Raw genomic sequence first — 25,252 nt, 5'->3', positions numbered from 1 at the left:
AATCTCTGCAGTGTCAGTTGCTGATTCTTTTACAGCAAGTGTCAAATGCATGAGATATTTCTCCTGCTAGAGAATCAGTCCAACTCAATCAATCTTTGGTGACTGTTCAAGCTACCATTTGAAGATAATTTTTATTAGCATCAGATAGAAAATTTCTTTTAATTTGATTTGGATTAATGGATATATTTTGGGGAGTTCAAGGCTACTTAAACCAAGTGATGCATCTCTCTGTCCAAAAAATAGAATTAACCCCTTCACACCCAGAGGCAGTCTGTAGGTCTGTAGGTCTGAAGAAATCACTTTGGAATAGGGTTGTGTTAAGTGAATTTTGTTTCTGTGATTCTGTGATAACAATATATATCATTTTGAACCAAAAGATGTTCATATCAAAACAAAGATTTCTAAAAGTTTGTGGGAAAGAACAATCACAGATCCATTTAAACGTCCTTTGCATCTCTCAGTGGACAAGAAGCTAGGAAAGCTATCAGTGGATTGGTTTGCATTATGATTACAGGTTTTTCAGGGGGAATGAAACCATTATTCTTCCTACTTGATACTGCCAAGGCATGCAATATAAAGATTTGGGGGCTGAGACTGAGCTCACTCTAGACATGCACAGCATTCTTCTGCTTGCTTCTGTGAAGCAATACAGTTTAGGATGCTGTGAAAGGTGGGCACAGTCCCAGATTTGGGTGGTAAAACAGTGAGAAATGCTGAAGCTTTGGGAGAGCTGAAGAAGTCAGTAAGTGTTGGAATAAGGAAGGTAGGAAGAGATTGTTGGAGGGAACAAGAAGGATCTGGCAAAACAATGTGCTAGGAGCAGGCTGGCTCCTCCTAGGAGTACAGTCAGCCTGCGGCAATGTGTGTTGGGGCTGTGGGTATGCTGAGTGCCCAAGTGTGGAGGGGAGGGTGTGCACAGATGACAGCAGCTTCAAATGAAATATGATTAAGAACCATGTTGTCAGACAGGGACTGATAGCAAATAACAACTGCCTCTTCTTGTCTACTGTATGGTAGTCACTATTATGTGTAATAGTATGGTCATAATCTGCCTTGAATTACCCACTCAGTGTAGGGAATTACTTCAGGTTTCCTTGGAGTTATCATTTTAACACGGAATTTATTTGAGTCTTGTTCATCATGGGCTAAGTTCTGGGCATGGTAACCTTAAGGAGATTGAAGAAGCAGTGGGGGAACAGAGCACTCCTCGGCAAATTTTCCTCATCCTCTGGGACATTAGAGCTTGGTTTACAATATTTCATTCATTTACACTTAATATACAGCCCAGCAATACTTCTAGCAATGCTATGCTAGATTCTAAACAACAGCCATGTGGGCTGTTGCCACTGGAGTGGGCTTACTGTGCAAAATAATCTATATTGTGGCAGCGTTTTGCATCTAAACAACCACCTGGAAATTCCCTGTACAGCAGCGAAGTGCAGTGGGTGGAAGTGGTACATGGAGAGACGTTGAGAGAGGCTCTCCAGGGATGGCAGGCGGGACAGCGCACAAAGCTGTTTGTGCAGCTATAGTCTCAGCTCTCTCAGCTGTACCTCTTTGCGTCCCCATCTACTATGTACAGTACTCATGCTTCTGGCAAACAGATGGTGGTGTCTCAAAGAAAGGCAATTTAATTTTTCTTTTTGCAGGATGATGTCAGGACAATTTGGAGAGTTGCTTTATTAGCTTGATGAAGTTTTTTCGTCATGAAGGTTCAGGCCCCTTGAGGATCCTATAGAACTAACTCTGTTTGGTAGAAACATACCTTTAAAACCAAATAGATCAGCCAGAACCTTATGCAGAAATCAAAGCATGTGAATTGTATCACTTCACACATTGCAATCTGCAGCAGAGCTATCTACTGCAGGGGACCTGCCAGGCAATTCCCCTGGTGTGGCAGTATAATGATCCTGAATTTTGCATGTTCAGCCTAGATTTCTGTAGGGAGCTGAATTTGGATATGATGATAGATCATTCAGAAGACAGTGCTAAGTCTAAAATCAGCTGTTTTGTTTCTTATAATGTCATGTTTAGGCACCTCTGAATCTTAAATAAAAATAAAGAAATATTTATATTTAGCTTAATGGTTGGTTTGCACAAAACCCAAAATCCTGTAAGGCTTGCTACCCTGCCCTATGCCTTTATGTTCTTGGTTAACAGTTTAAAAAATGAGAGATTGGGGATTGTGAATGCGCTATTTGCTTAGTGTTTTGCCAAAGAAGGCAGATGTAGCCAGACCAACATACCGATAGAGCTGTCTTGTCATCAGTCATTGCTTTTACAAAAGCAAATGCTTCTGAGGTAGCAGACCTAATATTGTCAACTCTGCCCTCATCAAATCGGCGTATGGAAGCACTTTCGTAGGTAGGGACAAGTCTCCTGTGGCATCTGAGAGAATGAAGTAAGAAAAACAAAGAATATTTTCAAGGAGTCATAAAGACTGAAAGAAATAGGCTTGGTATGTTTTATTGTTACAGCCATGATTTTATTTTTTGCATAGTATTCATCTTAATGTTGATACAATTCTGTAAGAAACTTAAAAAAGATGGATGCTCACTCCTTTCTAATATGAGGAGCTGCATACAGCTGTATACATTTTAGTTATGCATTGCCAGTAAAAAATGACTTGCTGTGTAAAAGCAAGGCTAGTAAAGCTAAAATTTACTGAAAGATCTCAAGGAATGTTTTATTTGTACTGCATCATAAAATAATTGTGTAATTAATCATTTACATATGGGCTTGAAATATGTTTTATTTAAAACAAGAAAAAAGTATGCTCTGTGTGAACGAAAAACAGAAAACTAAAAGGAGAAAAGACTGCTATTTGAGACTGAGAGATGGAATGAAAACCCACATAGCAAATACTGTTTAATTTGGGTCCAGGTATATATAGCTACTATTCCTTGCTTCAGGAGACCTACTGTGCCTTCCAGTTGAAGCAGGGGTCTCGGAACATAACTGTGCCCCAAGGTTTTTCTTGCATACATGGGATTTATATCATGACTGGCATCCAGATGAAAATCTTGGACGAGGTCACTGTTGGAGTTTGGTTAATAGAATACGCAAACTGGATGTTTAACAGATGTTAATGGAGTATGCAAAATGTGTTAGGCATCTCTGTTTTTTGACTAGGTAAAGACTGCTTCGGGATTTAATTTGACATGATAAAGGAATTATTAGTGTAATAGGCTGTTCTGCAGGAAACCATGCAACCGATTTCTAGCCTGGAGCGTTAGCTGTTCTGACAACGTAGAAAGGAGCTTTTAACTTTGATAATACCATGGAAATTAGAGGATATTATCAAATCTTGGGATGCCTGTGAAGAAGGAAGCAGCAGTAGTTACTATCCTGTGTAGGAACTCTGAATCTGATATGCTGCTGTAGTATTTTTCCCTGTGAATGCTTTTCACCTTGCGGTGCAAGGGATGAATATGTGGTGAGCTATGGGTTACTGCCATGGTTCCTCCCAAGCTACCTGCAGTGGCAAGGGACTTGGACTCCCTAGCTGCTTCTGCTGCTCTGCGTGGTGGGGCTGTCTGCCACTACCTGCCACATCCCCTCACCCTCTTCTCTATGCCCAGTGGAGGGACAGCTTTGGGGAGGGTACTGGCTGGGAATGGCATGTGTGGGACACAGGGATGGGAAGGTAGAGCAAGGAGAGGGAAAGGGAGTGAAGGAAAGGAGTACTCTGTCTCAGAACTGGGTGGCAACTTCTATCTTGTCTGACCTACAGTCATTAAGCAAGATCACTCATTTCCATGCAGGAGGCGTTTGTTTGGGTGCCGAGTCAAAAACGGACCCTCTGTATAAAAACCAAAATGTGAATCTACTCTTGTGCTACCTTGTTCCTATGATTTGAATTAACCTTACCTGTAAAATGCCAGCTGAAGTGCTACTTGAATGTAGGCATCTGGGCTAATCTTCTGTTTCTTAATAAATTCCTTTCCATAGTTCTCAAACTTGTAGGCGATGAAGTCCAAATTTTTTACTATCCTGGAAAACAAGCAGAGGCAATTACTGTGAGGGGAGATGCAAGAATCTCATGTTCCATTTCCATTTGCAAATAAAACCCAGAGATCATTTCCTGCCTGTACTCCCTTGGACATGAGTGGGCTCCTGCTTTGCAGACAGTCCTGGCCTTTGGTAACTTGCTCCTAGTCAGTAACTCTTATTCATACAGATTCTAGACTGGGCTTGTTATCTGCAGTCTTACCATGAGCTATGGCACTCAGGTCATTCTGTTCATGTGAGTAAAACACCTTCTTTTAAAACCTAGTGTTTCCACTCCTGAAGGCTAAGCCAGGGCCTCCTTTGTTCTCAACAAATTTCTGTGAGATTTACTACAGTGAGAAATGGGTGGATTTAAAACCTGATGAAGGCTGTAAGCTCCTTGCAAGTTTCAGTTTAGAGGACTACTACCTTTATTTAAAAACAAAAAGGAATTACTCTGCACCCTGAATGTTTTCATACTCTCGTGTATGTTTCTAGCCACTTTGAGGTCTCATCTAATGCAATCACACTGGATGTACTTACAGCTGATCATGTAGACCATATGTTAATTCTCTACAGAGCGATCACAGGCCTGAGTGTTGAGATGAAATAATTTGAAAAAAAATATATCATTGCCATCCCCACCCCCAAAGATCATGCAAATCTTTTACAGTCTGGAAACACAGTCAGAAGAACTAACCTTTGTGGGAGCAACATGGATGTAAACAAATTACATTCCTGAATTCAAATTGTTTATTCAAACCAGTTGTATTCTACTGTCCCATATACATATCCCCATTGCCCTGGCTTTGGCTTTAGTCAGGTCAAACCCATAAAGTGCATCCACAAAAGCCGAGGACCTGCACCGTTTGCATCCCAGGCAAATAGGACTCAACTGTTTTTCTGGTGGTCTTTAGCTTTCCTAATATTTACATGGAAGGAAAGCAATGGTAATGCAATTCCTGAATACAGCGAAGTAGCTCCAGCCCATAAGGGTGCCATCCTGCAAAGGGATGCTGGGTATGTCCAGTTTGGGAAGATGAGGAGGAGTGGGAGGGCAGGGAGAGCCCTCTAGGAGGAAACCCATGCCTGCATAAAATGTGCTGGGTAGTTCTCAGCTTGCAGTCATTGTTTAGAAAAACAAGGCATCTGTTCTACCTTTGGAGTTTTTCTGCTGCTGATGCCAAACGTGCCTGAATTTCAGGGGAACATTTCCATCTTAGTCTCCGTGGAGCAGGAAGCTCACTCACTGAATCGGCTCGGACTAATTTCTTGGAACTCTCTTTCCTGTTAGTTTGTGAGAGAAAAGTCTTTAAGGTCACAGGAATAATCTATTTGTTAAACACTGCTTTTTTTTAGCAGGTAAATGACTGATTTCCAACAGTTGTATGGGTCTTAGTGGCCCTGTGCACCAGGGGGAATTAGCCACTGGCAGAGGCTTCCTGGGGGCTAGAGTGGATACAATAGGAGTACTGAAAGGGGACTCACATGTGCTTGAGCAAGTGTTCAGTGCACTGCACCAGTACGATGCCATCAAAAGGGGAATGTTCACACACGGTACCACAGACTCCATCTCTTCCTACCACAAACTAAGCAAGAAAAAGAACAACTGCAAGATACATAGTGAATAAATCATGTTCTGGGTAAGTTACCCATGATAGCCACCTAACAGAAGATATTGTCATTCTCCTGTGGTTTTCTTATTACTCACATCAGGAACTTCCTTGACTTGCAGATCAGTGGGTGACTTACAGATTTATCATGGGAGACTTTCTTGTCCTATGAATGGCATTGCATTGGATCCCTTTCATGCTACTATTTTGGACTGAGTCCTGTGAGAATATAAATTTTAGCATTTCCCATTGGAGTCTAAGAATTGGATTTAGCATTTGCTTTATGGTAGAGAAAACCTGTTGCTGGGGTTCTCCTTCCACATTTGGGGGCAATGCAACTTCCGTAACTGGGAAGTCCCTTAGGATCACATTTTATTTTGAATATTGTATCAAATAAGCATAGTCATCCTTATTTGATAGCTCTCTCATAGCTTGTTTTACTGTTCTGCTTCCTCTTCACCTTTTCTTTTGTGGTGCTTTCTTCATTTCCCTCTTACTTGTCTTCATTTCTGATTTTGTTGCATACACATGGTATAACTGGTGACACTTAACCTGCTGCGCTGTAGTTCTGTGATACCCCCAAGTGGCTGGTTACTTTTGCATCTCAAACAAAAGCAGATGTCTAGGACCAAACTGCAACTTGTCTCACATGTTTTCTGTCCTTTTTCTGGACTTTTCCCCCACTTCTTTTGAAGTGTCTTTGGTTGGACTTCTCCCACTCACATATGTGCAGAGTGAGCTATCACACATATGCATCCTGCCTCCCTGGTTCCCATGGGGTTTTCACAGAGTAAGTGTGTGATGCAGAAAGTTTAGCTGGATGTTTTCTGATGCATTACTGCAAAGTTGAAGAAGAATATGGAGAGAAAGAACAAGTCCTACTGTGAGAATGCCTTTCTATGTAATCTGCATTTGCATGAAAGAAAATTGGATCTTTTTTCCCTAAGAATTTCTCTTTGCCTTTGAATTACTTCTAGCCTGAGTACATCTTGACAGATGAAGATCTCCCATATACTGTGCAAATTTATTTGCTTTCTGCTACCTTCTGATAGTAAACAAAAATAAAATCTTGTTTATTCTCATCTGCTTGAAACATCTCAACTAGTGGCCTTGCAAATAACAAGGGATTTTAACTAGACAAATGGTTTGTTCTTTAAAAACACAGCACTGGAGTCTGCTAATAATGTCACTTGCAGTGGCATAAATCAGTAACGACTACTGAAATGTATTTGTACTGGGGTAAGTCAGTGCAAGTGAAATTAGTTTAGTGGTTTCCTTTTTTATGTTGCTGTTCTTAGATATGGCAAGAGCAACAAGCATTGCACAAGCAATGTATCAGTCAGGGTTTTTTCAATTTTTCATGAGGTGTCAACATTGTTGACAGCTGGAGATTAATACATTGCTTCACCCCGGGTCTAATGCAAAATGTCAAAATAACAGTGCAACACTTTCAAATATGATAATCAAAATCTGATTGGGGAAAAAGGCTGGAGAAATCAATACTTCCAGGAAAGCCTCAACAAGGATGTCATCAAATGAGTAAGCAGTCTGTTAAGTAAGAACTTAATACTAACTTAAACACACACTAAATTATAAGCAGTAGTATTTCTAGGACGTCACGAGTATGTGTGAAAAGAGAAAACAGAGAAAGCCATTGTGCTTTTCTTTTTTGTTCTGGGATGCTAGTCCAGCATTTTTATTTCATTTGATTGAATGTAATTAAATGTGTACTGTTTGTTGTTTTTTTTTAATCAGATGTCTACCTATCTGTATGTCTGTGTATCTGTCTGCCTCCTCAAGTGCAAAGAGCAACTTCAGGGAAGGTGAAAGCCCACCTGTGTTGGAGAAGGCCCCCCCACTGCCAGCAAGGCAATAGGTCTGCTTCCCCTGCCTTGCAAGGAACGGTGCTGCTCACACCAACCCTGCCTTGGCAGATGCTGACACCACCTCCCCCTCTTTCTCCCACTTCATTCTAAGTGGTTCCTACCACAAGGGCAACTGGTGTCCCTTGCCACGTGCAAGTAACATCATAGAACCGTAAGGTTTTTACCTGCATAGGTTTGTCATACCAACGGTTGGCCCCATTTTTATGGTAGCCTCCCCCATGTAGCAGTTGCAGTGCCATGTTTGTATCACTGAGTTCCACCTCGCTTGGGCTGTCCAGGCACACCAGGCATATGCACCGTTCAATCATGTCAAGAGAGTCGCGGTTAGTAGAGTCTGGGGATAAAAGAGTGAAATGTTCACATCCTCTTACCTGTAGTGCAGGACTGGCTGGGGAACTCTGTGGTCTTGGAGAGCACTGAAGATCTGACCATGACTGCAATGAGCTGGTGCCTGCAGAGCGCTCTCAACAACAGAACATCTCAGTGCAAGGAAAGGTTACACCAAGGCATTCGTTCATGTGTTAACTTTTGCAATATCTCTGTATCTTTCATATGATTCAATAATATCCACTTTCTTTTTCTGCCTTTCATTTCCTGAAGTAATTATATTACAAAATAGATCTATTTTACTCTTAAAGCCAGCAATGTTTACTTATTTTATATATAACAGTTACAGAGAGGACAGGTGGAAAATAGAAAATTTCAGAGCTCACGCTATTACTGCAGTGCTGCAGTATTCTGCTCTGGACCAGCAGGGCCTATACTCGTTTTGTGCTGTTCTCCTATTAAAACCCTTTTCTGGACAAGGAACAGCAGGGCTTATGTTGTTTTTGTATTCTTGTATAAAACCTTCCTCTCTCTCCTGTCCCTGGTAATTTCTTGTACTTTAGAGAAATAAGCCCTGGACTGGGTATACTGCCTACATCACGAGGAAACATCTGCGGATGAGGTCGTGAGGTTTAGTTTTTGAACATGGTATTGCCAAAACCATGGGTTGATACATTCCACTTCTTTCCTACCACTAGTGTAATGCTGAATAAAATGTCCTTTTTCTGGGTCTCTTTCTCTGTTTCTTTTCCCTATGCTGTCACTCTTGCTTCTACAGATGGACCACAAAGGCTATTTTTATGTTGTCCTCAGCGCTTTCCTCCTTATTAATGGTGTATTTATGAGGCCTTTTTTTTCTCAGCTTCTTTAACTCAGAAAAATTACGAAGGTAAAGGTTTGTACACTTCTGAGGGCCAGTTTGAAGCATAGGAAATATTTAATTGTGAGCACTTAATACAGCTCTGAAGCATATAACATCATTAATTGCTGTTAAATGGTTGTTAACAAGATCAAAGGAAAAAGGGCTTTCAAACATCAACTTAAAATTCCTTCCATTCTTAACGGATCAGTTTTCATCCGCTGGTTTTGCTAGATTTTGGTGAAAATGTTTTTGTTTCAGAATGTTCTTAATGAAAGATATGAATTCAGATTGATCAACACTTCTTGCAAGTCTGTGCTAAGTTCAACAAATCTGTGCTCAATTCAGGAGATTATTATCACTGAAAGAATGGAAAACATGTTTAAAATGAAACAATTCTGATTTGCATTTGAAATATGGAGCCATTTCAAAATGTGCATGTTTTTAATGTTTGGAAATATGAAAAGTAGCTTGATCCTCTGAAAGAACAGCATTTGTCAAGTAAGAAAAATTGTATCTTCCCAAAATGAGTAACATAGGTTAGTGAGGAGCTAGAAAATATACAGATGCTTGTTATCATCCAGGTTCATTCGCCAGTTGCTGTGTAGTAAAAAAGAGCGCAAATATGCAAGAAAAGAAAAAGGTGCCAAGGGAAGGAAAGGCAGGTGATAGCAGTGGCTGAGAAGGAAGGGCGGAGGTGTGGCCTCTAGCAAGTTATGGTAAGGTACTCTCTATTGCTGTCTGGTGGCTCCTCTGAGGGAGTGTTGGCAGCCATGGGCCCAAGTGACAGGGATGGCCAGCGTGAATTCTTGCAGGCTGTGTGGGGACCTGGTGGAGCACACAGTGTGTTGTCTTCCGTTGCCCACAGAAGCAGAGTCCTAGGGAATGCACCTGGCATTCCTGCCAGCTCCTACAAAGACTTGAGCCAGGAGATTGTAATTGATGGGGCATGCAGATAGGTTGAGCTTTCTGCCAGTGATCTGTGCCTCCCTACAACATGTAAAACACTGATGTCCCTATGAATTGTCTTCAAAAGCATTCAGAAGCTTTATAAGGGAGAAGACACGTCCCTGTCCTCTTTGCTGTAAAGCTCTTCTAGTATCTGACACTTGCAGGGCTGACCGTAATTGTGGTATTTATTCCATTGATGGTCTGGGTACATCAATGCAAAGGCTGAAAAGACCCTTTTGAATGGAAGTTGCCCCATATACATCAGCTGCTGGTATTTGTGGACAGGCACCTTCAAGGAAAAACTGCTTGGACGGTGATTTACAAACTGCTCACAGCTTGCTCAGCATTCTGCTTTATGTTGTCTGATAGGTTTATATATATTTCATTGTGGCTGCTGCCCACACATCTTTGACAGATATGAATCCCTTATTCTGACATATGGCTTCAGGGTATCTTGAGTCTAGGTATTAGAGTGAATAAAATTAATCTCTGCTAGAAAAAGAAACATAGGGGAAAGATGCCCTTACAGAAAGAAACAGACATGTCCAAAGAGCTGATCAAACACTGAAAAAATTATCATGTAAAACGGGCAATGAACGGCACAAGAATTCATGAACTGTGACTTGGGACGGAAAAGAAGTATTTTCGGAAAGAGCTGAAACAGCGGAGAAGTATGAGAACAAGCCTAAAGCCCTACAAGACATTTCTTGTCCTTCTTCCTTTCTAATGCACACAATTGCATTGAATTGGCCAGTCAGCTGTTGGTTAGTTGGGGTTTTGGGGTTTTGTTTTAAAAACAAAAACATGAGGAGACAGTTCTGAATCAAATTCAGATATAGTATGCATGGGACAGCAGCCCCTATAGCAGTAAGAATTCAATTCCTGTGCTTAGGAAAGTGAGTTAGTTCTACAGCCTGAATGCAGTTAAAACATTGAATGTGTTCATAAATCCGTGATGGCTAGGTTTATTACAATTTCTTTGAAATTTTCTCACCTAGAAGACCTATCCTCTACTTGTAGGTCTATGCAGGCCCATGTATATATCTCCTTCATAACATCTGCAAAGTGCTGTATAGGTCTTCTCTGTCCTGAAGCATCATCTTTTTCCACACCCAGTACAGAACAGTTGTGGAGTGACCCCTTCCACCTCACACTGCTTCACTAGAGGCTTTTCTCTTCCTCTGTTAGTTATTGTTGCATGAACATTTCACCACAGATAAGAAGGAAAAAAGGGCTGTTAATAATCATGTATCCATGTGTAACAGCAGTGTATTATACTATATAGAGGAGCTGTGCTAATACAAGTGGTCTAGGATGGGATTCCTGCTTAGATTACAGAAGGCTCACATCAGGGTGCTGCAATATTTGCTAGTGCAGAATCTGGTTTTTTTCAGCTGCATAACTGAGTTGGTTTGCTTCCTCATTAAAATGAATATTTTGGCAAATGCCAGGCAATCCAAAAACACCATAGAGATGGTCCTGCTAGTTTTTGTTGATTTGTCTTTAGGATTATGTAGGTTTACAAAGATGATTCTGCTACAGGTTTCAAGGTACTCACTGTTTTACTTAAAAGCATGGCGTGAAAATAAATGATTAGGTGTTTATCCCAGTTTTCATTAAAATAAAGAATCTTTTTTTCTCCTGCTTTAAAAAGAAAAGATGAGGAGGGAAAAACCTAAAGATGAGACTGGTACCACATAATAATGCTCTAATAATGGCCAGGACTCTGTGCGTGTGTGTGTTTATCTATATAAAGTTATATAAGCACAGATAAACTTGAATAAGGAAAGTGAAGGTCTTCCTTAGGATGGTAAACATATTTTGAGACTATTGGCAACTCTTGTGTGGTCCAGGGCATTGGTAAAACAGAAATATTTTCTGTAGCATTGCAGAACTGGGGATAAAGAGATGAGTTAACACTTTTCTCAGGAGGGAAAATGAATACCTAAGTCATCTAAAATGGCAAAAAGAGGGCGTTTACATCACTTATCTTCAGGGTAAAATATATAAGGTGTGAAGTGATGGAGTTGACCAATCCCATCCTTTATTTTCATCTGTTTCAAAGTCAGGTATTCAAGTCTAGAATCCAAGACAGCTAAATGCTGCCTGTTGGAAGACAGAGAGAACTATCCCCAGATAATAACTGGTATCACCTTTCCTAGATACTTACTTAAGATTTGGATGAATCAGCCCTGGTACTTTCTATTTTTCTCCATTGACTAGAGAGAGTACACGGCTAGATTCAATAGGTGTTTAACTTGTAGATGCCTTTGTTAGATGAGATGAAAAATGTCTAATAGTTGTCAAAAGTGAAGAGGATACATCATTCCTATTGGTACAAAATGGATGTGAAGAAAGAGACAAATCACAAAATCTGATGTAATGTAATTTATGTGATGAAAAACAAAGAATGAGTGACAGCTATTTACATGGCGTAACACTTAAACATACACAGCCAAAGAGTCAAACCGTATCTGCGGCTTCCCTGGTAACACACATCTGAACACTTACAGGTATTGAGTTTTGTCCTGCTAGAAAAATTCAGCAGTGCCGTTGCACATTCAGTCCTATATTTGCTGTAATGTTCACTCCCAGCAAAGAAAGGCAATGATGGTGAGGAGGAAGAGGAGGAAGATGATGAAGAGGAGAAAGCTGGGATTGCTGCTGCTAACCTTTCATAAGGATCGTCCTGGCCTCTGCCCACTCTGTTCTTCCGTCTGTTGTCAGCAGGCCAATTGGAGGCAGCATTTCCTCTTCGTTCTCTGCCATTTTGGCTATCTTTCGTAACTGAGTGAAAAGATCTCCCTCACTGAGACGACGGAAATTAATGACAACATCCAAAACAAAAAACTGCAAAAAAATGACAGAAGTCAGAAGAACAGTCACAGATGGGTTGGACTCTTACTGGTCCAACATTTCACTTTTGCCTGGGTGGGTGTTGAGATGCTGAAGTCCTGCCTGGAGAGCCAGGCCTGCAGGCAATGGAGCACAAAACCACTGGGGACTGGCCCAGGGCTCACCCCTCCTGTGTTTTTACACCAGTGTAATGCCAGTTGCTTCAGGAGACTTACATTGTGTGTTGGGCTCAAATAAAACGTAGGTTATTTGAATAAGCTTAAAAAACCCTGAAGAGATAAAATCAGGAAGTATGCAAATTATTTCCATGGTATTATTTGTTTAAAAATAACCTAGAGAATCTAGAGAACTTCCCATTGAGGTGAAGAACAGGACTTCCTGGAAAAGGGACCACTAGGATCTACCCCTTCATTCCAAGGGGGCCTGCAGGCATGGCTCCAGTACTACAAATAGTCAAGCTGTGCTGTAAGGTACCCTGCCCAGCCAACACACTCTGCTGCTCGATGCCATTTGTTGGTTGGGGCAGATTCACTCCAAGGCTTCAGTAGTTTTGCCTGCACCTATGCTAACTTCCTCAGGCATAGCTCAGGTCCCCCTACACGCGATGGTGGTATATATGCCATGTGTTGTGTGCCAATACTTGACTGTCAAGAGAAGAGCATTTCCAGCAAATGCAATCTAATAAGATTTTTTTCTCTGTGGTTTCACCTCTGTTTAATAAACATTTTTGTTTGAATGTGAAAGCAAATGAATTCTGCCGCATTCTTCCTTTCTGCATCACTGTACTTGAAACATAATGTGGGCTAAAGACAAAAATGCTGCAGAAGCATCTTTTGGAAATACTGACAGTGAATGCTTGGTAAGAAGTGAGCTCATACGTAGCATGCTAATTGTGTTTCTGAACAGTGATTAGATTAGGCTCTTCTTGAGTGAATTTAAGCAAACTAAGAAATATAGAAAGGTATAAAAAAAAAAGAACACTCATTTACCTGATTGTTACAAGCAACAATGATGTGCTCTGGTTCTGGCATTACGCTGCTTTTCTGGGCCACGAGTGTATCTTTGGTATGTCCTGGAAGACGATAGGAAGAAAAGAGTCCATAGTATTGCTTCATACAGAGAGGGTGACCAGACAGCTGTCCACGAGCAAAATCAACAGGTAAAGCATGGCTGGAGAGAGAGAAGGAGAAAAACAAAGCCAGAGGAAGAGAGGGGAGAGAGAAACAGAAAGGAAAAGAAATCTAATCTGTCCTTTGTTCTGTTACAATTAGATCAGGTATGACACAAATTGAATAATAAAACGAGATTACAGTATAAGGGAAATAAATGAATTCCCATACCAAAGTTAAATGCATCATTCCTGGCAGCTTCATGCATATTCATTAAGCAATTGCATTATCATCTAGTGGAAATGGAAAGAATAGCAGGTCACAAGCAGCTTTGCAATGTGCATGGGAAGCCTGCCTAGATGGGACCTCGGAAACCTGCCAGGGTGGAAGTCAGCAAGAACAGCTGGAAAAGACATAGCACCTTGAAAAAAAGTACTGACGAAATTCACTGCAAATCACAGTGGCCCTGTACTGTGCAGAGTGGTTATGGAGTGTGTGAGAGGGCCCTGCCTGATGAACAGGAACGACTGGGGCAATACAGAGGGCATTTCTGTTTTCCACAGAGACTTGCTTATGTGCTAATCCTTACCTAGACCTATGGGGGAATAAGTGCTGAAAACCTATTCCATTTTTATTGGAAGGCATGTGAAAACAACACATCCTAAAAGGCTTCTTCAGTGGCCAGAAAAAAAAAAAAGTAGTTATCACAATCATGATTATGGATTGTAAAATATCCCACTGACACTGTAGCAGGAAATAATGGTGCTGTCACTTGGGAGAGGCTGCAGATACCACAGGAAGAAGATTATCTTGTAGTGCAGAGGTTTTCCCTCAGCAAAAGAGAACTAAGCTTCCAGCCTGTCAGAGAGGGGCAGGGGCAAAGAAGCACACAAGGAGGGTTACTGTCATATAGGTAACATTTTATGCTAGTTTATCTTGTTTAATTGTCTCTTTAGAACTGCTGCAGTTCTAAATCAGGGATATTCACTTCCTGGCTCTCAAACTCTCTGCATCACTTATTTCCTTGTACAGGTGCTTAATTTTTTTTGTTCCTTAGCAGCAAAACAGGGTTATTAGCATTCTCCTTCTCCCACATTTTGCATAATGCAGAAATCTGCTTATATTTAACAGAGTTTTAAAGAGCATCTATGATGATCAAAAATAGTGGAATAGCATGGTAGATTTAGACAAGACAATCTGTAATTATAGCAGTTAAGAAAGGCATTATTAATGCTGACTGATGGCACCAGAAAAATCTTGTACTGATTTAGGAGATGCCTGTGTAAGATCCTACAACTCTTTTATGTGAGCAAGTTAGGATTTGTTTGAAATATTTAATTCTGGCAACTGCATGGAATACCTGCACAGTTAAAATTAAATGCCTCGGTTTGGGCTGGAATATTGTGCTTCTGCATGTGGGATGATCCAAGAGAAGCTAGCAGTACACTCGCTGGTAGAAGTCCTTAAGAGCAACAGGGAACTGAAAATGTTACAATTACAGTGTCCTCATAATTATACAGGAGGGGTGATAAGCAAACAGTAATAACAATATGAGGACGCAGTAGTGAGGATTTAAATGATTATTGATTTAAGACAAGCTAATCTGATCACAGGAGTCTTTGGATCTAGAGTAGTGAGGTCAAAATAGTAAGAATTTAAATTATCCTTTGTTTAAGCAATGTAGTTTCTTTATCTCATCTCAGATGCTGTCATATAAAGATGCAATGAACTACACTAGTATGCATGCAGTAGTACTTCATAGCACACCACTGCTGGTGTATGCATTTGCATTGCATATCTTGGACAAAAGTATGTTCTTAATTAAGTACCTCTTCTATACTTTCTGAGGAGTAGCTGTCAGACTTTTGAAATGAAAAATCAAACAGCCTCTTCCTCTTTCTTTTACCTAATTCATAGATGATAGGGTATTCATTGTTTGAATATGAACTTTGCCTTTCTCATCCAAATAAGCATTGCTTAAAGCATATCGCATAGGCCTCTTGTATTTCCAGACAGGAAAATGACCCCTTCCCTATCACAGTGTGGTGTCCGTTGTGTTTGGCTCTCCACTGTTTCTATTCTTTGGGGAGCAGTGATTTCAGCAGTAAACTTGGAACATACTAGGTGAGGTTAAGAAGCGCTATGTAAAATGTTGTTATGAGCTACCTCATACATGATTTAAACAATCATGGATTTCCCCTGTGTTTATTGCTACGGAAAGTAGCAATGGCTTAAGTAACTTCTTATTTTCACTAGCCACCGAACAAGCCTGTCTGTGGTGAGGCTTCCTTCTCCTGGTGGGATGTGTTATTTCTTTTTTTGGGGGAGGGAGGCAGGGGGGCTGATGTTCTAAATGGAGGGTGCAGTACGTGGAAGGGGCACAGCATCCTGGCAGGTGTCCGGTGCCAGGGGAGGTGTGCAGGCTGTGTAACTGCAGTGCTGCTGCTCTTTGGGTCTGGGGAGCACAGATTTCCTGGTGTGTTCTCAGTAGCCCTGTCAGGCAGATTGTGGGTGTCCTTTGGGCAGCAGCACTGCACGTGCTAGAGTGATGACTACCAGGCATCAAAAAGAATCCTTCTCCAACCTGTTCGATTGCAGTAATAGAGCAGAAAGTGCATAAAAAATTGCTGAAGCACTTGCCCTGAAGCATGCTGGAGCCCCAGCCCTTCCAAATGGTGGAGAGGTGCAATGCAGCCTGACTTCGGGCATGCTAGAGCACCCTTGAATCAGAAGCCCTGCAGATACTCAAGCAGCAGCTCTCCTTTTAAGCTACTTACGTGTCCAGTAAAGCTTTATAGTCTTGCACTCCTGAAATGAGATTGGCGGCAAACCTGCAAGTAGCAGATAGAAGTGACATCAGTCTTTTGTCATTTGGCAACACTGGGCTGTTTCTGAGAGACAGAGGAGAGCCTGAATGATTGATGACACAGCATAAGGAGAGAAAGTCTTCTGGCTTGGCAAGAAGAGGCCCCCGCCCCCACCTAAAACCTAAATTAATTCACGTCAAGAGAAATACAAAATCCTAGAGATGGTCCCTTCAAATGGTTAAACAGACTACCACAGGAGGAAGCCTGAAAGCATTTATTTAGAGAATAGGAGCAGAGGCTGAATATTTAATAGAATCCTTAACATGGGTTTCAATATCAATACTCATAAGCTGTCCAATTTATTAGAGTACTTCCTGTCCTAAGCAGATATTCTTTCTGCAGAGCTGTGGACAGGTGTATTATTTCCTGACACTGCCCATTTGCACTGTGTCTGAAAGGGAGGCTCTGAGAAAAATATTTCCTTGTTAAAGCACGTGCATTAGAAAATGCAAAGTGGAGGTTTTTCAAAAGCTGTGTGCACAATAAATTTAGTCAGTAATGAATGGAAGCATTTATAGTTATGTTTAAAGTAGAGTAAAAAGATGCATTGGCTGTCTACGCAAAATGTTAGAATAACACATATCGGCTTCAAGGTTCTGGCTGTTTTATAATAGCATAAATTCACATGCAGTTAATTCGTTCAGTAATGAGCAGCTAGAGAGTGCTAAAAGCAAAGAGGAAAATTGCACTATACGAAGGTAGATTTGATCTGTTTTACTGTTTTAAAAGGAGAAAATGTTTTAGCAAAGGCTGAAGAGTGGAATCCTGTTTTAAGGGTGTCTGGAGAGGTATATTCTGTACTTAGCTACTTGCTTACCTTTTCACTTTTTAAATTATTGTAATTGCCCACAACAGCTCAAAGGAGAAAGGTCAGTTCAGGGCTGGGAAGAATGGGCCTGAAGGAAGCAATGTTCTTGGGGAGGAATGTTTTCTGAATTCTTATTCTTAGATCCCTTGTGTTTCTGGTGCCCTTTTGGGCATCTGAGAGGGACAGTTTAATGCCAGTGTGGCCTTTTCAGTTTGCAGGGTGGCTACGAGTCATAGTGATGGCATGTTAAAGATCGTTTTCCTTCAAACAATGTGTCAGAAATTAGTATTTCTTTTTTCCATTGCAAAATGGTTTGCTTGAATTATACAATGAAAAGCTTGCAAATATTCCTTTGAAAAGTTATAAATCCCTTGGCATTTTTTTTTCATGCAATAAATGTAATGACACTTTTATTTCTGAGTATCAGCATGAGTAACCCCAGAAACACTGCCCTCAGTCAGCAGGCCTAGTATGAAATCATTTAATGGTTACAGCCCTTTTTTTTAAAATGAAACTTGATTGTCTTTTTGCAAAAGCAGTACATTTAAAATATCCTTTCATTTAGCAAAAGCTGCAAAGTCGTAGTACATTACCTCAGTTGGTCATTTACGTCCTTGAAATACTGACGAGCAAAGATAATTGCTGGGCTGGAATTGACTGGAAGAGCTAGCCGGTTGTTGAGGTACATGTCATCCAACCAGTAGTTAAACACCTAAGGGAAGGGGACATGAAATCTTAAAGCTATGAACAACATGCAGAAAGGCAGTCTGGGGGTGAGGGGAGAGTGCTTGGTGCTCCTGGTGACCTGCAAGGGCTCTGATTAATGGAGCTGCTGAGCATTTTCAGTCTGGGCTCTGTGACCTCAGCTCAGCTGAAATCAGCCGCAATTCCATAATCCTATTTTTCAATCAATGGCAATTTACAGTGTGTTCCATTAAAAAGTAAACAAGCTCCATATCGTGGTATTTTGGGTATTTTCTTGTTTGCTTCTCTCTACAACAAAAAAGTGTTTGAGTACAACATGCTAACTGCTGACTCTTGAATAGTGATTGGGATATATTTAAGAGACAGAAAGAATTTTACTAGTGATGGCTTTCCTCGGGGGGGGCTTCAAATACTTGTAAATCATGCCAAGATGCTCTGTTGTTAGCCATCAGATACTGTCCTGTAGCAAGACAGAGTGGGAAAAGAATTTCCCAAGCCTAATGGTTCGGTCTTGCAGATACTGGTATGTGGATGGGTCCCCTGGAGAATTCCCTCTGTGTCCACTCACACAAATGTAGATTACTGATGCTTGACCCAGACAGATACACGTATTAAATTTCTAACCATTTTTATTGAAAACACAGATGTACGGTAACCGTATTCTTTCATATCTGAGCAGAGATTGAAGAATCATTATTTGGAAAATAGAGGCTTTCATAAAAAGATCAAATGGTCTTTCAGAGTTTAGCAGGCATGCTTTGCATGTAGTAACTATAAAAAACAACAAAATTATGCAAAAATAATTATGAATGCATGCATCAGTTGAAAAAGTTTTCCTCTGAGATATTTCATTGCTGTTAGAACAGATGCTTCCCCCACAGTCTCTGGAGTCTTCAGGAGGACAGGCTAGAGCTGTACTCCTGGCAAGTTAAATTCTAAATAAAAACATTTCTAGTTTATCTTAAGAATCAGGTATTTAATTTTAATAACTGGTATTTAAAGTTGAGACGTTTCAGAAAACGTTTATACATCCTTCCGCTGTAATTTTCACGGTATAAGTGGTTAAATGAACAGTTGTCTCCTGGAATGTTATTTGTTATCAGAAACACTATTTAAGTGATGGTTAATTTAGCCACCAAAACCATGAAGTTCTATGATCAGAATAACAAAACAAGATTCAGCAGCAGTTAGTGGAGCCCTCAGACTATGGCAACAAGTAGTTCGGAAATTAAGTGCTGCTTTTAAAATAAAAGCACTGCTAGTACTGTTGCCTTTTTTTCTGACTACAGCAGCAATTTGATGGAGTTTTCTTGTGGGTCACACAACTGAAAAGTTATGGGAGAACCACATTTCACTGATATCAGTAGCAAGCCTGCAGGATTTCACTGAATCCATGAAACTATTCAGTGTCTCTCTTCCTTGCTGGGACAGAAGGACTTCAATGAAATCAGTGCTCTTAGTTTTCAGCTGCCATATTCTAACGGTTAATGCAGGCAGGATGAACTGTGACTTTGTGGAATGATAAAAGCTATGGCTTATTTAATTTTCATGCCTTGGGAAGCAGAAAGCTGGACTTTTTTAAAGGCTAAGTTCTCAGCATGGTCTATGTGAGATATATATATACATGTATGTGTATATTCGGCAAAGTAAGTACTTCAGGGTAACTACACTGGTATGGTGTGACAATGAATGGCAAATAATAGTTTCATTTAAAAAGAGTAATTCCTACCCTAAAGTGTTCCATTCCAGAATAATTCGACTGGATCAGAGCTTTGGCTAGATGGGTATGCAAGGCACTTTTTATAGCCTTATCAGAAAGCATTTTTCATTTTAATAAAACCTCTAAATCCCATAATTAAAGGGAAAGGAAGAAATTACATCCAAAAAGGATGTAATATAGTGCTTCCTAGAGGTAGGGCTGACACCTGTGTGCATGCACCTGAGATGCATGAATTCCCTCATTTATGTCAACAAACTGTTGATCTGCAAACATAACAATGACATGGATTTTGACATAATTTGAAAATTTTAGCCTAATTATGTCTGAAATATTAATTCCCTTTGGTAGAATCTGTGGTGACCCCTGTTTGTATTGACCCACTGAAAGAAAGCAGTGATCACCTACAGAACATCACAAAGAGTTTGTAAATGAGCATCATCCAACACAGCAATTATTTCTCATCTGCATTTGCTTACCCAGTTTGTTGTCTTTTCCCTTCTTTCCTGGAGGATTTGCTGCAAAGATTCCCCCAGGCCTCCTGCAATTCCAAACTGCTCCACAATGACCTTGGTCTTTCTAAATTGCTCCTCTGGCACCAAGTGTTTCATGCACTGTAGGTACATGCGTAAGGTCTGTTGTAGTGGTGGGACTGGAAGTTTTGGCACTGCCTAATCATAAAAAAAAAAAAGAAATTAGCAAGTAATTCTACTTGTTCCCAAACTGTCCTCTTTTTTTTTAAATTTTTTTCTTCTGTTGCTGATTAATACATTGCAACCCTTTTTTAATCCATTTATTCTGTTTTAGTAGTTGAGATGCCTGATTAGTGTACATGTAATTGTGTGACTTCAGTGGAGTTTCATTAGGTCTTAAAGTGCCTGGATTTTAGGACATAGTATGTGGTTGCATGCAATACTGAAGCAGTGGTAGCTCTCCAGTACCTCTATTTGTAGGCCTTTGGCCAATGAGGATTTCAAATGGATAGCCCAGGAAACTAGTGGAAAACAGGAAAATATTCCTTGGTAAAAATTCTAGAAATCCTAGGACAAACAGACAAATAGGCATGATGCAAGCATATAGTCTGAGCTAGACTCTAGGAAATCTTCAAATACATTAGAGCATAATAAAATAATGCATTAAGAGAAGGTATTTCTTTAGTAAAGAAGTGCATTAGCTTGTGATCAGTAAAACCGTGGGTTAATACTTGTCTGATTGGTAATATGACTGGTTATAAAATTGCAGAAATAGGAAAAATGCAGATCTACCTGTTTATTAGCACTGACTACATACAATCCTCAATAAACCTGTTTTTTACCCTGCCAAACCTCTGCTGTCAGCCAGGCTGGAACCCTTCTAGAAGGCCTGATAAAACATTTCTGTTTATACTTGCTTTATCCTTACCCTGTTTGGAGCAGGAAACCAATAGTATCTGGGAAGAAAACAATCTCATGCTGTCCATGCAGTTAAGCTTCCTTTGTTTTTTAATGTAGAATTAAACAGGTGAAGTGTAATTAGTCATATAAAAGCCAGAGAAGTTATGGGAGCAGTGGGAAAATCAAGCAAGTCCATGAAAGACTGGGAAACTGCAAGAGGCTGTGATGCTCCAAGCATGGTTCCTCAGGGAGGTGGATGTGTCTCCCAGTTGAGAAACAGTCACCTAATTCAGCTGTGCTTGTCTATCAGTGATTAGTGTAGACCATAAACTTTTGGAGGGTTTACGTCTCTGATTTTTGCCTGTCTCCTAAAGCAGGTAAAGTTCAGATTTTTTTTACTAGCTCTTGATGTAATAGACAGTCCTTTTCACAGGATCACAGGATAATAGCGTGATTTCGGTTGGAAGAGATGTCTGGCAGTCACCTAGACCCACCTGCTGCTCAGAGCAAGGCTAGCCGCAAACTTCTGTGCTAGTGCATGCAGAGAGGGAGGGGGTGGAGGAAGTGCTCTGAACAGAAGGCAGGGAGTGGGCGTCCTCCGAGCTCAAATACGAGTTCTGCCTTTTGACAGCCACGGAAGTCAGTGCTGCATTATGTTTCCCTATCTAGAAACTGAAGACTTCAGATACTCATAAGAAGTGTCATAGGTTTACCTGTTATTAATGGAAATGCAAATCCATTTTAGCCTAGATCTCAGAAATAAAAGAATAGTAATTCTACAATTTCAAGCTATGTTTAGTCAGGGCATATCTCTTCTGTCATTGATTTCTTGGTCAGTGGAAATAGATGTGCCAAATAGCATTTCTTTCTGATACCTGGCTTTGGCCTTATCTTTCTGGGTAAGGTTACTGTACAGTTCATGACTCTGCTTAGGAAAAAAGCTTTTAAATCCAAAGGGTTGACTACTTACAGGCCTACACATCCGGCATCTTTTAAACCAGCTTGAAAATGAATCATATATGATAGTTTGATAGTTCTGTACTATTAAGAAATAATTACATGCCATCTCTGTGTAGTAATGCATCTGCTGTTGTGTAAAAATATTTCACTTACTGGAATTCTTCACAGGATGTTGGGATGAACAGTGTATTTGGATATGAGAAGCACTAATGTTAGATCAAAGTTCATGATTACAAACTGCTGCAGGATAACTAGTGTTGCCTAAAATGAAGAAATCAGCTCTGGAACAGAGCTTGGTTTACATTTATATTAATTTACATTAATTTACAGCATTAAAAGTTAAGTCATCTGTCTTCAACATATTTTTTTCCTTTTTTTCTTTTTGTTTTCCCAGAAGCAGTCACTTACTGTCTCATCTTTACTGCATGTATCTTTCTCTTTCTTCTGCATGTTTTTTTCTAGGACAGGCATTCCTGCATTCCTTTTGATATCTTTTGTTGAGGACAGAAACTGAAGCCACTTGGGGGCACTTATGGAACCTCACGCCTCAGTTCTGGAAATAGAAAAGATTTAAAGTCCAGTCAGTACCCATTATTTATAACCAAAATGTACATGGGGAGTATTCCCTGCACAAGCATACACAGAAGCTTCAGAATGCAAAACTGAAGAGAAATAGAAATACAACATTCAAAAGTAGCTGAACTGAGCCCTGTGGAGATTGCTCTGACATTGTTTGTCTCATTTCGCTATAAATTTCTTTATCCAGAACTATCTGATGCACATAAATGGTCCCTTCTCAGCATGGTTTATTTTGTCACTCTAATTTACTTCACAATGCATTGTGCTGTGATGTGCACGCTTTGTATTACTGTTATATGTTAGCTGGAGGAAAGAGGTGACTTTTCTTTGAATGTACTTATGTCGACACACGTAATAGTAAGGTTGCAGTTTTCTATCTAAGGATCTTACATGTCCTCCCTTTACCATTTTATATGAAAGCACCACAGTCTTTAAATGTATTTGTTATTGCATGGTTCCATGGCCACAGTGAGGTGCTTTCATCTCCGCTTGTAAGGTGTGGAAGCTGTGGAAAGGAGCTTGATGGAGTCGTGCCTTTCTCCCCTGCAGGCTAGAAGCTCGCAGGGTGCCAGTGCTTTGGGGCACAGCTCTGGGCTGGGGGACCCCGTGAACCTGCCTAGGCTGGCAAGCTGGCTGTGGGAGGACTGGGAGGGGTGGCATACACTGCATTTGAGCTGCTTCGTACAGCAGCCTTCCCAAATAGCATACACCTATCCAGGGAGATGGCTTAACCTGCCAAAAGTCACAGAAGTCATCTGTGACAGAGCAAATGCTTCCACTTGTGTCTCTCTGGTATTGTTCTTATCCTGGTTTTCACTTCTAAAGATGCTTCTCATTCCTTTTCTGTGCAAGAATAAGCTATATGACACACATATTTCTTCTGATATAATAGTGCCCACACCAAGCAGTTGTCCTTCAATTACGGTGGTACAGCTAAAGCAGAGTAGTTCTTCTGTTCAGTCAGCTCTTGACAGATCACAGGTTTTTGGGTTTTTTTTAATTACTTTGCACTGTATGCAAAATACAAAAGACAACATGTGTTGACTAAGTAGAAAAGAACGTCATATTTCCTTTCTGAAACCCTTGGGACTGTACATTCAGAGCACTTGAATTATTGCATTATTCATTTCTACAACAGCTTTTAAGAACAATTTGGATAAAAACCTAGTGTCTGAAAGTGAGATGAAGAGTTTTGTTTAGCGATGGGCAGGGATGGCTGTGCATTATTCCTTCCCCGAGGAATTGGCTTTGCTACTCCAGCCTTGCGGCTTCAGTGTGGCTCTGTCCATGTGTATGTGGTCACTGACACCTTGTGTTGATCCTGTCTTCTCCCCGTCCTGCACTGGCTGCCAGCAGGGCCATGTGCTGTGAAGGAGGTTGTATAAGGTTGAGAGATGTCCCTGAGGCCCTGGAATGAGCCACACAGCAAACTCATGTTGATCTGTCATCTGCTCACGATTTCAACCCAGGTGAGAGACGATTTCCCTCACGGAAAGGCCACATTAACCCGCTGCGCTGCTCCGCTCCCTCTTGTCTGCTGCGCAGGTCTCATCACTTAGCCATGCCCTCTATTCCTAGCAACGTAGGTTCAAAGCACTTCAAAAAACGGACACATCCTGTAACTCTTGGAAGGCTGTGGCTTTACCAGTTGTTTATGGGCTGGCCTTAGCTCCCCACCGGTGTTCAAACACAGAGCAGCCATTTTGTCTTCAGAGCCCCTCAAGGCAAAATCCTGCTGGTATTCTTCTCACTGGGACTTTTGTTCTTTCTTTCCTTATGTTTTTTGTCAAACTGCACTATGGAGTCACACTGACTACAAGCCCATACTGGCTCTGTGTCTGTGGGAAATGCTACTGGTAACAGACTCCCCTATCTGTAAAATGAGTGTGATAAAGAGTTCAGGGGTGGCAGCCTGAACTGTACTTTTCTCTGTCACGGGGATGAACTGAGGCTTTGTCTCTGGTTCAAGCCCTGCCAGCTTAGCATCACACCCAATCCTGTATTTGCCTAGGAAAGGACAAGGAAACTGACACAAGAGAAAATCCTGCAGAAATTCAAGATGACTTCAAAGTTGCTTGCCGGAATGGCTGTAAGGTGCACTGTCAAAGTTATTAGGCAATAACAAAAAATAATCCTAGCTGTTTTTATTTACAGCTGGCTTAGCTGGAGGGCCGGGGTGAGGAGCTTAGCAGGGTGGCTGCGAGTCACGGCAGGCTGGGGAGCCTGGTGGCCTTCCCCACGGCTCAAAGCAGCAGCTCAAATCCACAACAAAAGGCACTGATCTCCCCGTTAGCAGATAGCAGAGAAGGGCTGAAATAAGCCCCCGTGCTTATACTTGAGTTCTCCATACATGTGGGCTCGGGAGGCAGCTTGCGACATATAACGTTGGGGCACTACGCTCAGCCCCCATCTATTCATCCTCACTCTCGGTGTTATCAGGAAGATAACCTTAAAGTTCTCGGGCATCTCTGCTCAAAGTCAAGAGGAACGCAGGCGTTATCGGCAATACACGTGTGAAGCGCGCACTGCCGCGGCCGCTGATGTTCCGAGAGGAGCCAGGAGCCGCCCTGTCGCCTGCCGCCAGCTCCCTGCGGGCCGCAGCAGCGGCGGGGCCCGTCGGGGACCGCTCACGCTCCGCCGGTGCCGGCGCGC

The 25,252-nt window shown here is 41.2% G+C and overlaps 1 protein-coding gene across 1 annotated transcript in view; it reads right to left on the bottom strand.

Moving 5' to 3' along the window:
* Nucleotides 1–22,492, bottom strand: part of CHAT (choline O-acetyltransferase) — a 29,735-nt gene extending 7,243 nt beyond the window's left edge. Inside the window, exons 1-11 of the mRNA XM_010567854.1 lie at nt 22,430–22,492; nt 20,168–20,359; nt 17,860–17,978; nt 16,369–16,422; nt 13,472–13,652; nt 12,299–12,476; nt 7,654–7,823; nt 5,479–5,579; nt 5,149–5,277; nt 3,871–3,993; nt 2,247–2,388 (exon numbers count right to left, since the gene is read on the bottom strand). Coding sequence (XP_010566156.1) covers nt 2,247–2,388; nt 3,871–3,993; nt 5,149–5,277; nt 5,479–5,579; nt 7,654–7,823; nt 12,299–12,476; nt 13,472–13,652; nt 16,369–16,422; nt 17,860–17,978; nt 20,168–20,359; nt 22,430–22,492 — 1,452 coding nt within the window. The remainder of the gene's footprint in view (nt 1–2,246; nt 2,389–3,870; nt 3,994–5,148; nt 5,278–5,478; nt 5,580–7,653; nt 7,824–12,298; nt 12,477–13,471; nt 13,653–16,368; nt 16,423–17,859; nt 17,979–20,167; nt 20,360–22,429) is intronic.
* Between the last annotated feature and the right edge of the window lie 2,760 nt (nt 22,493–25,252).

This window comes from Haliaeetus leucocephalus, unplaced genomic scaffold (genome assembly GCF_000737465.1).
Source record: "Haliaeetus leucocephalus isolate CR32 unplaced genomic scaffold, Haliaeetus_leucocephalus-4.0 Scaffold229, whole genome shotgun sequence".
Classification (NCBI taxonomy): domain Eukaryota; kingdom Metazoa; phylum Chordata; class Aves; order Accipitriformes; family Accipitridae; genus Haliaeetus; species Haliaeetus leucocephalus.
Note: the sequence above shows the minus strand (reverse complement) of the source record. Positions and strands in the feature narration are given on the sequence as shown.